Here is a 14,645-nt window from a genome sequence, read left to right on the forward strand (position 1 = left end):
TTAAGTGGATTTGGATTTTTAGCGTTGGAATTCGCGGTATTATGAAGGGTCTTTAAGAAAAAAATGCTATAAAACAAATTTATTTGAAACAAATATGTTAATAATTAAGCCCAATATGTAGGAAGTAAAGAATTTACGAAAACATTTTTTATTTATTACTAATACTAACTTAAAGGGATTTAAATTTCAAACGCGACTCAAGTCGCGAGCGGAAACTAGTTGGTTCATTACGTTATTGTTCCTCACAAAGGGTGCATTAGCCTTTCCAAGAAACAGCACTTGAGCCCAAACAATAAATCTTAAAATTAATTCACGGCATCGTTAGAAACACGCTAGATCGCTACTGAATTTGATAGCATGCTCTCCCGAAAATAAACCAATTTACTTAACTTCGACATGGTGCTATTCGGCCGGTCAGAAATACGAGACGTTTGAAACGCGTTGTTCACATGGAACTCTGTCACATTACGTGCATATGATGCAAGTGCACCTAAATGCAGTTAACAACGTAGCTTCGAGAAATATACTTGTCCTTTTCTATCGTATTGTTTAATTTAGAGTTGGTATGCGTACGCTGTATCAGGTGGATTGTGAACGGCGCACATTTGGTTTTTGTGCAGTATCGAGTTGTGAGTCGGAGGTGGTGCTTGTGTTTCTCAGATACAATTCTCGTATTTACAAAACTTTAACGTATTTTGTTTTGGCGGTGACATACTTCATTTTGTGTTGGAATTGGTAACTGTGACGAATACATAACGTTCGATTAATTTTAACCGTTAAGTGCTGTGTTAACCTTGTGTTTGTTGATTAACGTGGTTTTCGGCGGGAGTTATTTTGGCGCGTATGATGTAAGCGGCTGAGGTCCCAGGTTCGACTCCCGAACTGTGATGGAATTGGGGTGCTGAGAAATGCATACTTCTATGATGATGGTAAGTCAACAAATTTTGGAATCAATAAGGAATATAGACGTAACTATATGTATGTGTGTGTGTAGGTATTTTACTTTTCGTAATTTTTCATCGGTTAAACTTGTAGTAAACCATGTATATTATTGAAGATATTAACGGATTAAAATTTGTTGTTCATTCATATATCACAGGCTTAAGGGTTAAAAAAGCCAACAGTCCCGAAAATACTGAAAAGACACGTTCAACTGGATGGCTTAATAATGGAACTGAGGTTCAGATGGTGACTGTCTGCTAGCCAATTGTGAAAAGAAGATTCCTAAGTTTTTCAAGCCTTGAATTGGCTTTATAAATGTTTTGAAGTTATTCACCTATGTATCTAAAGAAATTAATATTGGCAATTCAAAATATTACGAGACAAATAAATGAGTAAATAAATGCTAACTACTGCTGCGTAACATTTTAACAAAGATTTAAAAAAAAAAACAAAGCTTTGCAATGATTGCTGTCTAATAAACATTTTATTTACTTCTTCGTAAATTTTGGGTCCAATGGAATAAATTAAATTCACAGCTATATTCCATGTAATTATAAGGTCATACTGATAATACTTTAATTAATACATCATTGAGATCTAATTTATAATTGTATTATATTTATTTTACACTAACATATGTTAGGTATGCTACCCACCCGGTTCCAGGACTTCCACTACCCAAAGGTTGGTTGGAAGAGATTGCTTGGCGATAAGTCCGCCTTTGCTCAACATATTCATAATGTATATTTCTACTACATATATATTTTTTTTTGTGAGCTTAAAAGATAATTTGCATTGTATTGTATACTTGTTAGCTGTTAGGACTTCCGTTCACACGTATTTCCGGTTCGATTCCTGCAAAACATAAAACTTTTTTTAACATGACATTATAAGATGTTTTTAATCTTAGTATGGTTTCTTATTTCTCAACACTTACTGGGTCATGTTAATCATGTTACAGTATTGTGGATAAAAAAAGGCGTTATGTTTTCTGGTTTCGTGTTCGTAATACATACACACATTCACGTCTTTATTCCTTGATGGGTAGACAGAGCCGACAGTCTTGTAAAGATTCATAGGCCAAGTTAAGGTGTATGGCTTAATGATGAAATCTTTAACCTAAATCAACCTGTCTGAAATAAAATAAATTTAATTATCACGAGACTCAAACCACATTGAGATACAGACATACATATAGTGACAGGTTTCAAGCATAGATCATATTCTAGAGTCATCCAAAATTGTATCTACCTGGTAAGTAGGTACATAATATGTTTTTTTTTCTTTCCAGACCAGTGGAAGCTATAAACATAAAATAAAGCCTTTTCTATATCTAAATTCTATTAAACTATGCTATAAAATTAGAATTTGAAATATAGACAAATCCACCTGCGATAAAGTTAAAAATTAAAAAGACCAATTAACAATTTTAGCCATCCTTCAGGGCGATTATTAAAATATTCAGATAATCACTGAGTTGAATATAACTTATTTCCTACATCATAAGGTTGATAATACAAGTATGATAATAAAAAAAAAACATTACGTTAGCTATTGTATGAGAAAGACCTTGGTGCTCAATGTGGCATTGAAACAATAATGTTGGTATTAATAAAACTTAACCTGACTGACACCGACGCATTATTGAATTTTTGTACAGAGAGGTAGTACAGCTACTTTCGTGATTTTTTTATATAAAAATATATAGTCACGTCTATACCCTTTACGGGGTAAACAGAGCCAACTGTCTCAAAAAGACTGAAAGGCCACGTTCAAGATGGAATTGTGATACAAATAGTGGCAGGTTGTTAACCCATCGCTTACAAGAAGAATCCCAAGTTTGTAAGCCTATCCCTTAATACTTTTACGACATTCATGGGAAAGAAGTGGTTCTATTCTAATGTGCCGGAAACCACACGGCTTTTTTATACATACATAAAACCTTAAATCATGGCTCTTTCTCGGAGAAGTAGGGTAACTGTACACCGAATGGTCCGCAGGAGAAGAGTGAAGGTCTATGTTTTTCTGCCTTTGATAAAAATCAGTACCTATGGCACAATTTTAAGTAAAATGGTTATAAACATAAATGATAATATATTTTCGTTAAAGGAATTGGTAGGTTGCCTACATTTATAATAAATGGGTATGTTTATACATGAACATTAATTATATCGCAGTCGTGTTTAATTTTTGAACGTCATTACAATAGCTGCATTTAGCCTCATTATTCCTATTGTTATAGCTGCATTTATAAATAATATGGCCGGTTCGATGTCTAAGTACACATCACGCATGAATGGAAATGCCATCTTAAAAGCGTAGTTAAGTTAAATTGAGCATAATAACCGTAACGCATGGGGTGGAATGTTCTTAAGGTATTATTAGTAAAATATAAGGCTGAGAAGGGGAGTTGCATTAGCGCCATTCATTTGACCCTGGATTGAAAGTGAAATCTTAACGTGTTTCCGCTGGGCACATTGAATAATTTCAGTTTTTTTTTTATTGTTTAAGTAAATAATTAATCTTGTTGGTGTGATCAATAATTTTAAGGTTTAAGTAAAGCATATAATGGAAATAAACATTTTTTTGAATTATTAAATGCATACATGAAATATTCATGAATTGGTTCGTAAAGTTTGCTGCAGGGTGTCCCTGTAATTGAAGTTGAAAATTCCAACGAATATTGTAGAACAAAATTTTTTTTAATTGACTAAAAAGTTTACGAAATTCGAACGGTCACACAACAGAAACACAAATTAAAAAAAAAAAAAATTTCTTTTTGGACCCAATCTACAGAACAGTAACGAACAACGTGTTAGGCAAAGGAAACTCAGTAGGTCGTATTTCTTATGCTAGTTTTTATGACCCTACTGGGCCAGTTTAAATATGAAATATGGGGCATTCCGGGATAGTACATGGCAAGTGGTGACCGGCTCAGCTGATGATTTTAATGATTTTTTTGAGTTTGAATGTTTGAGGAAACATCTTTTTGATTTTAACTGATGTGTGCTTAATTTATAAACATTGTTGAAAGATGAATTTAATAGTTCAGTTTGTTTACAGTTTGTAGCAATCTTATTGCCTCCAGAGTCTTGAGTTCGAATCCCAAGCGAAGTTTTCAGTTTTTGTGTTTGGTGTTTTACAATTTTTATGGTTCATCTATGGACTGTATTCTTGTCGAAAGACTAGTTATATTTGGTTTCAATCTTCAATCAATAGTTCTGTCTGTTTACTCTAAGATTTCAGTCGAATCTCTTAGCGTAAAAATATATATTTTTTAAAGTTGGTCGACCTAACCGGGACCAACGCCAGGATGGTATTAATGTTTAATTGAATGTTAATAAGAGAAATTAAGAATATACTAAGTAGATAAATAAAAAAGATGTTTTGTAAGAAAAACGAATTCATTGTGTTACAAATTTAAGGCCGCATATTTTTGACATAACAGTATTGATAACGGAACAATAGGGGTTAAAAAAAAACGGATTATCTGGGCTTTTTGCACGTAAAAAATGTATTCAGTTTTTGGACGTGTATTGTGACATGTTGTTTGCGAGTATGTTTCCAATATTTTTAATACTTTTATATCAAAATTCAGTTTAAAATGGAGAACGATATTTTTGTCACGGAATTTCTATGGATTTCAAATAAAATTACTTATTCCGGAAAAGACGCGTAATTTTATTTTATTATCATCCCAAAATACTTTATAAAATGATTAATCACTCTAGCAACATGTTGTTTGAATGTAAAGGTTTGTTCACGTGGAGAGGATGAATGAAAGTAGGATGACTACGCATATACGAGGAGAGTGTGAATGGGAAGTTGAATTAAATGGCCTAGACATCAAGGTACGTTACCTTGATCAGATCGTGGACGTCCTGACGGGAGGTCAGGTCAAGAGTTTTGTAAAGCGACGGGTTTACATGAAGTAAGTAATAAACTTGGATGAAACGAAAGAAGTATATGCATGGATTATTTCATCTGAATAAATGTAGTCTCTGCCTACTCTTCTGAAAAAGAGGCGTGATTTCATGTATATTTTGTCATGAGAGGTTTTAACAAAACGATTGATGCCGTGTGTTTCCCGGCACCAATAAAAAAAATATAGGACCACTCCATCTCGCCAAATAGCTGAACTTGGCCTATCATACTTTTCAGACAGTTGGCTATGTTTACCCCGCAAGGGATGTAGAGTGTGACTATATGTATGTATGCATGCATAAACATAAACCTTTATTATGTTAACTTGTAGAATTGTTTTGACCAAGACAGACTAGGTAGTCACAATCATAATAAAAGTTTCAAGCTTTCAGTGATCGCCATAACTCGCGTCAAGCAGGAATTGTTTCCAAGATTGGGCGGCATTCGGAGCCTTAAATATTCAGGCTCCTTCATAATTTAGATCAAGGAGAGGGTTGAGAGTCTGGAGTCACTGTTAATCTCGAGCTAGTTATCTTTGTTTTGACTTATGACGATAATCATTTCATTCATGTTTTGGATTCAAATTTAAGTGTTCCCTTTTACTGCACACCCATTCTGATCTTAAGATTTATGATTTGGTATCAAAGGACTATTATATAATTATTGAAGTAAGTGTATTTTCTTCTATAGCTCTGGTCAGAACTGACTTTAGTCTGACTACACAAAACAAGAACTGTATTCACTGGGATTGGCACCATATTTCTCAGACAATTACATCTGCCTATAGCCAAGGTCGATTGCAAGAACAACTGGCAAAAAAATCTCTGAAGATGAGCCAAGGGTTCGTCTTTGACACGTCTGTGACCACGAGTATTTGAGAGATTCAGATTACCACTTTTAAATCTGCTTTTTAAAGGGGTAATTGTAAGAGCAACTCAAATAATCTGGAGAAGAACTCATTTGTGACCACAATTCTGGAGTGTAGTGTCCAATGTGTATTTTCGAAGTTATGTAGGTACATTAGTTTGAATACTAACCGACGACTTACGGTGAGGGAGAACATCGCGAGGAAACCTGTACATTCAGGCAACTGGAAGTGTAACCATGATCGATCCAACACGGGTTAGGTTCCCCTGCAAAAGTTGCGGAAGTCAGACGGGAGTCGCTTCGTGTAAAAACCTGACTCACTAATCCAGGATCCAGGGTCAAAATGCTTCGGAGTGGTGAGGGTGAAACCGGGACTAAAGCCAGGAGAAAGAAGTGTATTTAATATTGAAAGCATATTAATTTTAAAGTAAAGGCGTATATACATTTGCGTCGGTTTCTTAACTAATACATCAATCAACATCGAGCGACGACACAATAGCCATTGTGATTTATTTAACGGGAACAAATGTATTTAATGATGTTTAACTGACCAAACATAAACACAGCCGGAGTATTGTATACGTATCTATGTTTAGTTTCACTAGGTATGTCATTAAAAAAATCATTGGAAGAAGGCCAAGACAATTGTACCTTGATCAAATAGGGTACGTCGTAATGAAAGGTCAGGTCAAGATTACCCTAAACCAAAAACTTGAAAACAGAGATGATGGTCGATAAAGCTAAACGAATATTGTGGGATTGTGACAAGAAGAAAGAAGTAATCTCTGCCTACCACTCAAAGAAAGAGGTGTTTTTTAAGTCACGTCTGTATCCCTTGCGTGACTTAGAGGCCAACAGTTTTGAAAAGACTGAACGTCTACGTTCAGCTGTATGGCTTTATGATGGAATTGAGATTCATAAAGTGATAGCTTGCAAGTCCATCGCCTACGACCGGAATCCCATGTTTATAGGCATATTCCTAAGGTATAGACCTTAGTCGCCTTTTACGACGACCAGAAACCACACGGCACTTTATGTATGTATGTAGAACATTAAATGTTTTTCTATCTGTGGTTTGGCAACCGTCCGAAATGTTTTAAACATGAAATTCTCAAACTCCTTATCGTCGTAACACGATCGTACGGAAAGATATACGGTTTTCAGTTGATAAATAAACTGAATAACTCGCGTGTAAAGGTGACGTCATATAAACTTCTTTTGGGACTGTAAAATGTTAATTGCGTAACATACACATCATGTTTTTCCAGTGCATGTCATATAAAGGCGACTAAGGGGATATGCATAGTAAAATAACGATAATATGAGTAGATAAAGGTGGCCCCAGATGTTACTTAATTAATTTTTTTTGCTTCCATCTTTTTGCTTGGGTAAAGTAAACATTTACCCAGTTATGATTGATTGATTGATTACCTAAAATGTTGTTACTAAGGCAGTGCGCAAGGTTACAAACTATTATTGTCTGTTCGGCCTTCAGTTCGCATCGTTTTTCTAGTATTTAATTGTCTTGAGCATACAAATAAAATGGTTTCTTTGTAATTTTAGTATGGTTTTCCTGAGAACTGTCAGTATTTATCTAAAATTCTTGCTATTTATTTTCTTGGTATTATATATTGACTCTTCCTTTAAATTATTAAATAATATGAGTATTTTAATAAATACCGTGACACATACACACACATAACTATTCTGTGCTGACACAAAGCACAGAATAGTTATGTGTCCCTTCCCTATAATTCATAATTTTACTTGTACTAACAGTATAGTCTGGTGCTTACTCAAAAAAAAAAGTTTTACTTATCCGAAAAAGTATACCCTAAATCGACAAACGTATGCAGTGGCAAGTGGGAAATATGTTTCTGCCGACCCTGGAAGAAGTGTAATAACAGGAATCTTGGCAAGTGAGTTAAATGTAGTCTCTGTCTATCATTTCGGGGAAGAGGTGAGATTTTGTCTTATGAAGGACGTTGTAGGATAGATACTAAAGTAACGAATACGTTTGTGTTGACGAATTAACTGTTACAAATGTACTAGGTATATAAAATAATATCTAAAAGCTGAAACCCTCTTTTGGTAGCGTCTAAAACCTTTTTTCCTCCATTAGGTTTATTTCATTCACACAGAAAAATATCAAGTAACTATGAAGAAAGGATAGAGCGAGTAACACTATATATAACAATACCTATACGAAAAACTAACAGCTATAATTAACCTAATCTTCAGACTATTTTAAGCTAAGCTATTACCTGTAGCTTTTTACCTTTAAAATAAACCTGCATGCCTTTTGGCTTCTACCAACAATAAGTTAGTTTAAATGGTTTGATTAACACGGTCTTTTTTTTACCTAGGCGGAGCTATGAGCCAAAGTTAATAAATATTTGGTTCGGTACAAAATTTGAATTTTATTTTGACTTACATCTGAGAACATCAGATTATGTTAACAATCGGAGCGTGTATATTACGAGTACTTTGTGTCAATCGAATCTCTTGCAAATCGAATTGCGTTGCGGTGTGTTTACGTAGATTTTATCGAAATAATTCCTAGTGATGTACGACGCGATAGATTTGAATAGTGTCGATAAAGCTGTTATTGTCGTTGGATTTTTCGTATAGGTTAAATAAGCAGTAATAAGAAATTTATATTGGTACACACAATTTTTTAAATAAAATAGTAATTAAATGTTTACTTATTATTTTATTTTTAAATTCGTTGAGTAAGTATCACATGATGCAATTCTCGAAGTTTCTTTGGGCTAACTCAATCTACGTAAATTAATTGCATATAAAAAATAGTTTCCACTGTCTTCACTGTCATTGTGTTCCAATTTTTTTTAATTCCTAGTTTAAAATGTAATAAAATAAATTATGTGTTGTTTAGTGAGCGTGGAATCTTTGATGTTTTGGGTAAACGTGTAAATTGTTGATTTTAAACCATCGATAATCTACCGATGATGATGTTATTAGCACATTTGTAATACGGATTAGCGTTTCGATTATCGAAGTTTATTTTTATCGATGTAGGTAAGCCAATAATTACTTTTTAAATTTCAAGAGTTACTACCATGTTATATATTTTGTAGTAAATGTTTTTACATGAACATATTTAATTTTTTTAACTAAATACCATAATACCAATCTTGTGCACTATCAATCGATATTGGTGTTATCAATTCTCAAACATCACTAATGTTACTATCGATATATTTATTATATTAGCTTGAGGTGCGCCCACACGACCGTATATCACGTTTTCTCTTTAATATGACATTTATAGGCGCCACGAAATATACTTTATCATAATCTTAGTTTCTGATGGCTTTCCATCAATTTTATGATACTATCAAAAATTAAACCTAGGTCGGGCTGCACCCACAGAACAAACACAGTAAATAGCTTTTCCTTTTATGATTCTGCTTGTATATATAGTTTACATTTATACAATCATATAATCACATTTATGTCCTTTGCTGGGTCTACAGTCCTGAAAAGACTGACAGGTCAAGTTCAGCTGTATGGCCTGATGAAAGAATTGAGATTCAAGTATAGTGACAGGTTGTTAGCCCATCACCAAAAAGACGAATCCCTGATTTAACAGTTACAGCTCAATACATTGATAAAACATTTTAAATTTTGGCCCAAGAATATTATGTGGTAGATTCCAAATAAAACAGTAACTTAAAACCTTAATATTGTAATCCTTCTGTTTTGCGGTTTGGCACGTAGTACAGTAAACAACATATCAACCAACCCAGACTCACTGCAAATTCACCTCTAATGCAAATTCAATATAATGTATATAATTTTATAATTGTTATATCTTGTACAATTGTTGACCATACATGCGGGGTCTAGCTAGATGCTATGTCTATGGGAGACGATAAAGTCGATATCATTATCAATGATTGGACGCAACGCTTATCAGTTGTAGGGTGCTTGACCGTGGGCTAATGTTGGATTGATTGATATTTTTGTTTACCGCGAACAAATATTATATGTCTGCTATATCGGTATAGATGTCAATATATCTAATAAACACCAAATAAAGAGATAGCAGTTCAAATTAAATGTAAAATATCGATTTTTAGTCGTTAAATACTAATTCTTGTTATTGGTAATTCCATTAAATAAAAAAAAATTAAGCAACGGAATAGTACGGCCCTTGGTCCCGTGGAAATTTTTAGAAAAAGTAGTTATTATTTTGACTTTCAAAATTTCTTCCAAATCAGTTCAGGTTCAGTTATTTGTATAGATTGGAAGTAAAACATAAATAATGTTTCATTTATCATTGTTCGAAAACATTTCAAAACTTTATATTTATCGAGGATCGAAATACTCGTAGGTACATCGTCCAAACAAATTTTTCGATTGTTAAATTCTACCTTTTTTGTGACAAATTGTGTTTTAGTAAAAGGATGTGTGATATAAGTAGTGTTTATATATACTGACCGTTATCAGCTATAACCGATTCGAGTGACTGATAATTCCCGATAAATGTCGATAATATGATTACTTCAAGGACAAACTCACTGTTAAGTGTGACAAATTCGTGAGCGTTAAAATCGATTTTGTGACATATAAAAAAACAACACTAGTTTAGAACTTTGAAACTTGGTATGTAGAGTTGGTAATGGAATTACATTACCTTACAGCATTAACAGCCTATAAAAGTCCACTGCTGGACTACAATTGGCACCAATTTATTATAGTGAATTTCCAAAAATGCTCACGGGAGCGGACACAAACGGTATTTATCATTTTACGCGGACGGAGCTGCACGAGTATTCTCTCTCTCTTTCTCATATTTATGCATTCCCAGTTGCACCCTCCACCATAGTGCTTCGAGGCTTAAGGTTCGGTCCGGTCAGGAGTAGTTTAGTTAGGTATATTGTATATATAGACTGTACTTTAACTTAGTGACAGCACCAAAGATGGGGTAAATGCACGTTGCAGTGGTTGCACCTTTGTTTGATGTTGTTATCACAGTTATCAGTCCAAGGCTCGACTGTTGGAGATAAGGTATAAATACCCGTTCTCGTGCCCGTTGTAGGTACCATAACTAAGGGAATTTTATGTCAAGAGAGAATAAGTATTATTTGTGCTTGGGTAGGCAGATTGAATTCATATTTTTTTTTAAAAGTGGATTGTAGGTGGTATCTTTTTAATCGATAACTATAACCAAACCGTAACAGGCTGTAAAAAATAAATGTTGTTTTTAACATTTTCACACTATAGTGAATGTTATTTTACTGCCAACGTTAAAATTTTGTATAAACTTCATAAAGGCAAGGCTATATAGCAAATAACAGTTAGTTAATTTTCTTATCACATTCATACACATGACTAGTTTAAAAAAAAGTGAGTGATCATATTTAGATATTTAAATTTAAGCTTTAAGTTAGTGTATCTGATATGATCACTCTTTTTCAATTTGTCTAGATGTCCTATATGTACTTTCACTTATCCACGGTTCGCCGCCAGTTAGCGAGTTTTCGACGTGATAATTATAGCTGCCACATGCGCCCGCGCATCCGTTTGGCCACTGACGAGGCCCGATTTACCATTAATGCTCATGTTTGACAATAATTGGTGTTGTACTTTGTTAATAATAGATTAGTGACTACCATCTGTTCAAAGGAAATTTATAAACTTGAAATTATTCTTAAAAGCGTTGGGCTAGCGATAGCAAGTTGTCATAATCATTAAGATAAAAAAATATGTGACCGTTGACTCTAACTATCCAGTATGGAATAAAAAGAAGTCGAACAGGTGTTGTCGAACTGTCTTAGTGTAGTTGTTACAACCTGTTTAAATAAGATTATGAATTATAGTTACAATATATTTTCAGGCAGGTTATTTTAATGAATATCTATATTTTTTGTTACAGGTAAATAGGTATACAGTTAGAAATTAAATGAAATAAATATAAATAGGTAATGTATGTTTTGAATAATTGTCATTCTTAATCAAGTTTGTCTTTACATCCACTAACCTATTATATTATTTATAAATTTTTAATTCTTACTATATATCACTTACATAAAACACTGTCTGTTTGTCTTTAAAACTTTAACTACTGAACCAATTTTGGTACTTACAAAGATAGGGTTCTTACTTACTTACTTACAAATAAAGAGGAAGGAACCAACCCCTAGGAAAAATATGGGCAACTTTTTATTGCGAAAAAGAAACCACGTGGGCATAGTCGCTGGCAAAAGCTAGTATATAATTCAATAAAAGTATATCAAGAGTACCCAAAACTGACGAGCTTACATGAAAAGTGATAAACCTGGATGACACAAAAGAAGTTCGTACATATGCTAGTATCGTGGTACCTAAATCTAAAATTGAAGTCACTACCGCCTTCAAGGAGGCGTAGGTACGTTACGAATAATTCCGATGTACTTCGCAAATTTTTAAATAGAATTCGTATCTTTGATAATTTCGTTTGTGATCAAGTCAATAAGTAGGTCGTCAAGTAAGGCCCGTGAACGAGATCCTTCGGGAATAATAGTAATCACAGGGGCAATGGGAAACGTGACGGGAATTGTGAAGCGGGTTCAATCTTGATTGGAAATTATATAAAATGGAGAATGTACTTATTGAATTTTGTTTTTTGTAACTTCGAACTGCCGCTTCCAAAGCGTCATAGTGCAAAAGAAGAGGCAACAAATTGCACTCCAGCATTTTCTTCAATAACGACAACTTCATTGTTATGATTAATTGGTTTATACGAAATTTAAAGAAATACAATATAATAAATGGTATTGTGTCTATGTATCTATCTAAATGAGTGTTTTCTTTGTCGCTCAGTGAATGGATTACAACAAGTTACCTAGGTAAATGGATAAATAAAACACTTTATTGCACCATGAGAGTAAAACATACAGAACAGCACAAAACAGATAGAGATGGTACAAAGGCGGACTCTTATGTCAATATCTAAATAAGAAGATACTGATTGAATGACACATCAACACAGCCCATACCGCTGGATCTAGAGATTCGAAATTTGGCCTGTAGTCACCTTATATAGTCTAGGAGTGGGCTAAGACAGGATTTTCCGAAATACAGGAACGGAAGTCAACGATATTTTCGTGTTAGACGGGCGACCTCAAGCAAGTAAAGACTTTTGTTTGTGATAATATTGTTTTTTTTATACATATATATATTTTACATGAATTATGTGCTAATATGTTACATACTCACTCGCGCATTTTCCCGGAAGGCCAGGCCAAAAAATACATCTTTTAAATTGCCATAATCATCCATCAATCTTTTCATTAAAGTCGTCGGTATAGCCTTCGTAACACCTGCAAACTAAAAATGTAGAAGGTGCAAATAAAATGTCTATAATTAGTCAGCCAGCCAGGTCTGCCTAGTTCTTATGAAACGGAGATGTCGTCACAGCTCATTTCACCCGCTGTTCACTTCGCCGCAGATTTCACTGCATTCTCTGGAAGGCATGCAACGGATTGAAAATTGAAAATATGTAGCGTGGAATTAATGAACGCGAACAGTTTTTCTCCTCTTTTATTTATGTTTGTGAATTATTTGTTTCTTTTTTTGGTATTTGAGTAATGATTACGTTGCACTGCTTAACATATTAAAGTATACTGAAGAGAATAATTCACTTAAGCAGTGATTTTTTGTGAGAAAATCTGCATATAACGTATAAACAGAACACCAATGTGTGAATCAACATACATACGAGTATTGGTAAATCTTTATCCCTTACACAGCACGCAAAGTTTGAAAGGCTACGTTTACCTACATCTTTGTACTTGAAAATCTATATAGTTTCCGAGATGCATATGATTGTAAGCATACAACATCTGCAAAATGATGTAATAGCACCACGACCGGCGTCTAAGATTTATGTCAATGTAGACCGCATTGCCTCTAATTAGAACCAGTTTTAAATAACCCCACTCGAAGCAAACTTGGCAGGTTTGCGCTGGTAAAATAGTTGGTTTAATACTAGTCTATAACATCATAGAAAAGTTTTCTTATAGCCCCGATATAGATGTTTTAAATTTTTTAAATATAGAAGCATGACCAAAAACTTTATGATAGTTTTACTTTTTATACGTCCAAAGATTTAAAGAGTGAACCGCCTCACATTCGCATGAGTATGATCTAAACCCACATAAACTTTGCTTCATGCTTCGTTCTCGTGTAAATTTTACAATATTGTAACACAATCAATTCAGTGAAATTAACAGAGCGTCTGCGGTTACATTAATTTGATAATTGATAATGAAAGAAGGATAATATGGCGAGGAAAAGTGTTAACGCGGCAACTGGATGTACCGTGGTCTAATTTGGTTTAGTTCTTCATCAAATGTTGCAGAGTAGACAGGTTCCTCTTGTACAAAAATACTTACAGATTTATGTAGTAAAGTGGCTTCGTCATATTTGACAGTATGATTGAGAACTCCGATGAGTGTGATGTTTCTTTGAAAATGCTTCTTATCAGTCACGTTCTGCTTCAGTGACTTACTTTTAGTTATATTTTTCTACTTTAACTTTGTAGTTGAGTTGTATTTGTGTTACTTAAAACACTTAGGTTAATTTCTTTTTACCTAGCTTACCTTATTAAATTTAAAGTCGTCTCGCTTCAGTATTTGTAGCAATCTTTATTAGTGGATGGTCAAATCCAGAGCTAAATCAATAAAGCATTTTTTTTCTAAGAATTTGCTTTTCATATCCCAATATCTTCATAGCTATAGATTTAATTTTTTATTAGTTTTTTAAAGACGTAAGGAAAATGGCTATAATAAAAGTGGTGAAACAATTTCACGAATATTTTCTAATGTCACAGCAATAAGAATATTAGGTAAAGGTCATTTAGAAACGATAAGATTAAGTGGGCCGCACCTAATGTTCTGGAAAAG

At 33.8% G+C, this 14,645-nt stretch overlaps 1 protein-coding gene across 1 annotated transcript in view; it reads left to right on the plus strand.

Moving 5' to 3' along the window:
* The first annotated feature begins 629 nt into the window (after positions 1-629).
* Positions 630-14,645, plus strand: part of LOC106134986 (uncharacterized) — a 98,973-nt gene continuing 84,957 nt past the window's right edge. Inside the window, exon 1 of the mRNA XM_013335144.2 lies at positions 630-929. Within this exon, the coding sequence (XP_013190598.2) occupies positions 909-929 (21 nt within the window). The 5' untranslated portion in view covers positions 630-908. The remainder of the gene's footprint in view (positions 930-14,645) is intronic.

This window comes from Amyelois transitella, chromosome 11 (genome assembly GCF_032362555.1).
Source record: "Amyelois transitella isolate CPQ chromosome 11, ilAmyTran1.1, whole genome shotgun sequence".
In the NCBI taxonomy this organism is placed as follows: Eukaryota; Metazoa; Arthropoda; class Insecta; order Lepidoptera; family Pyralidae; genus Amyelois; species Amyelois transitella.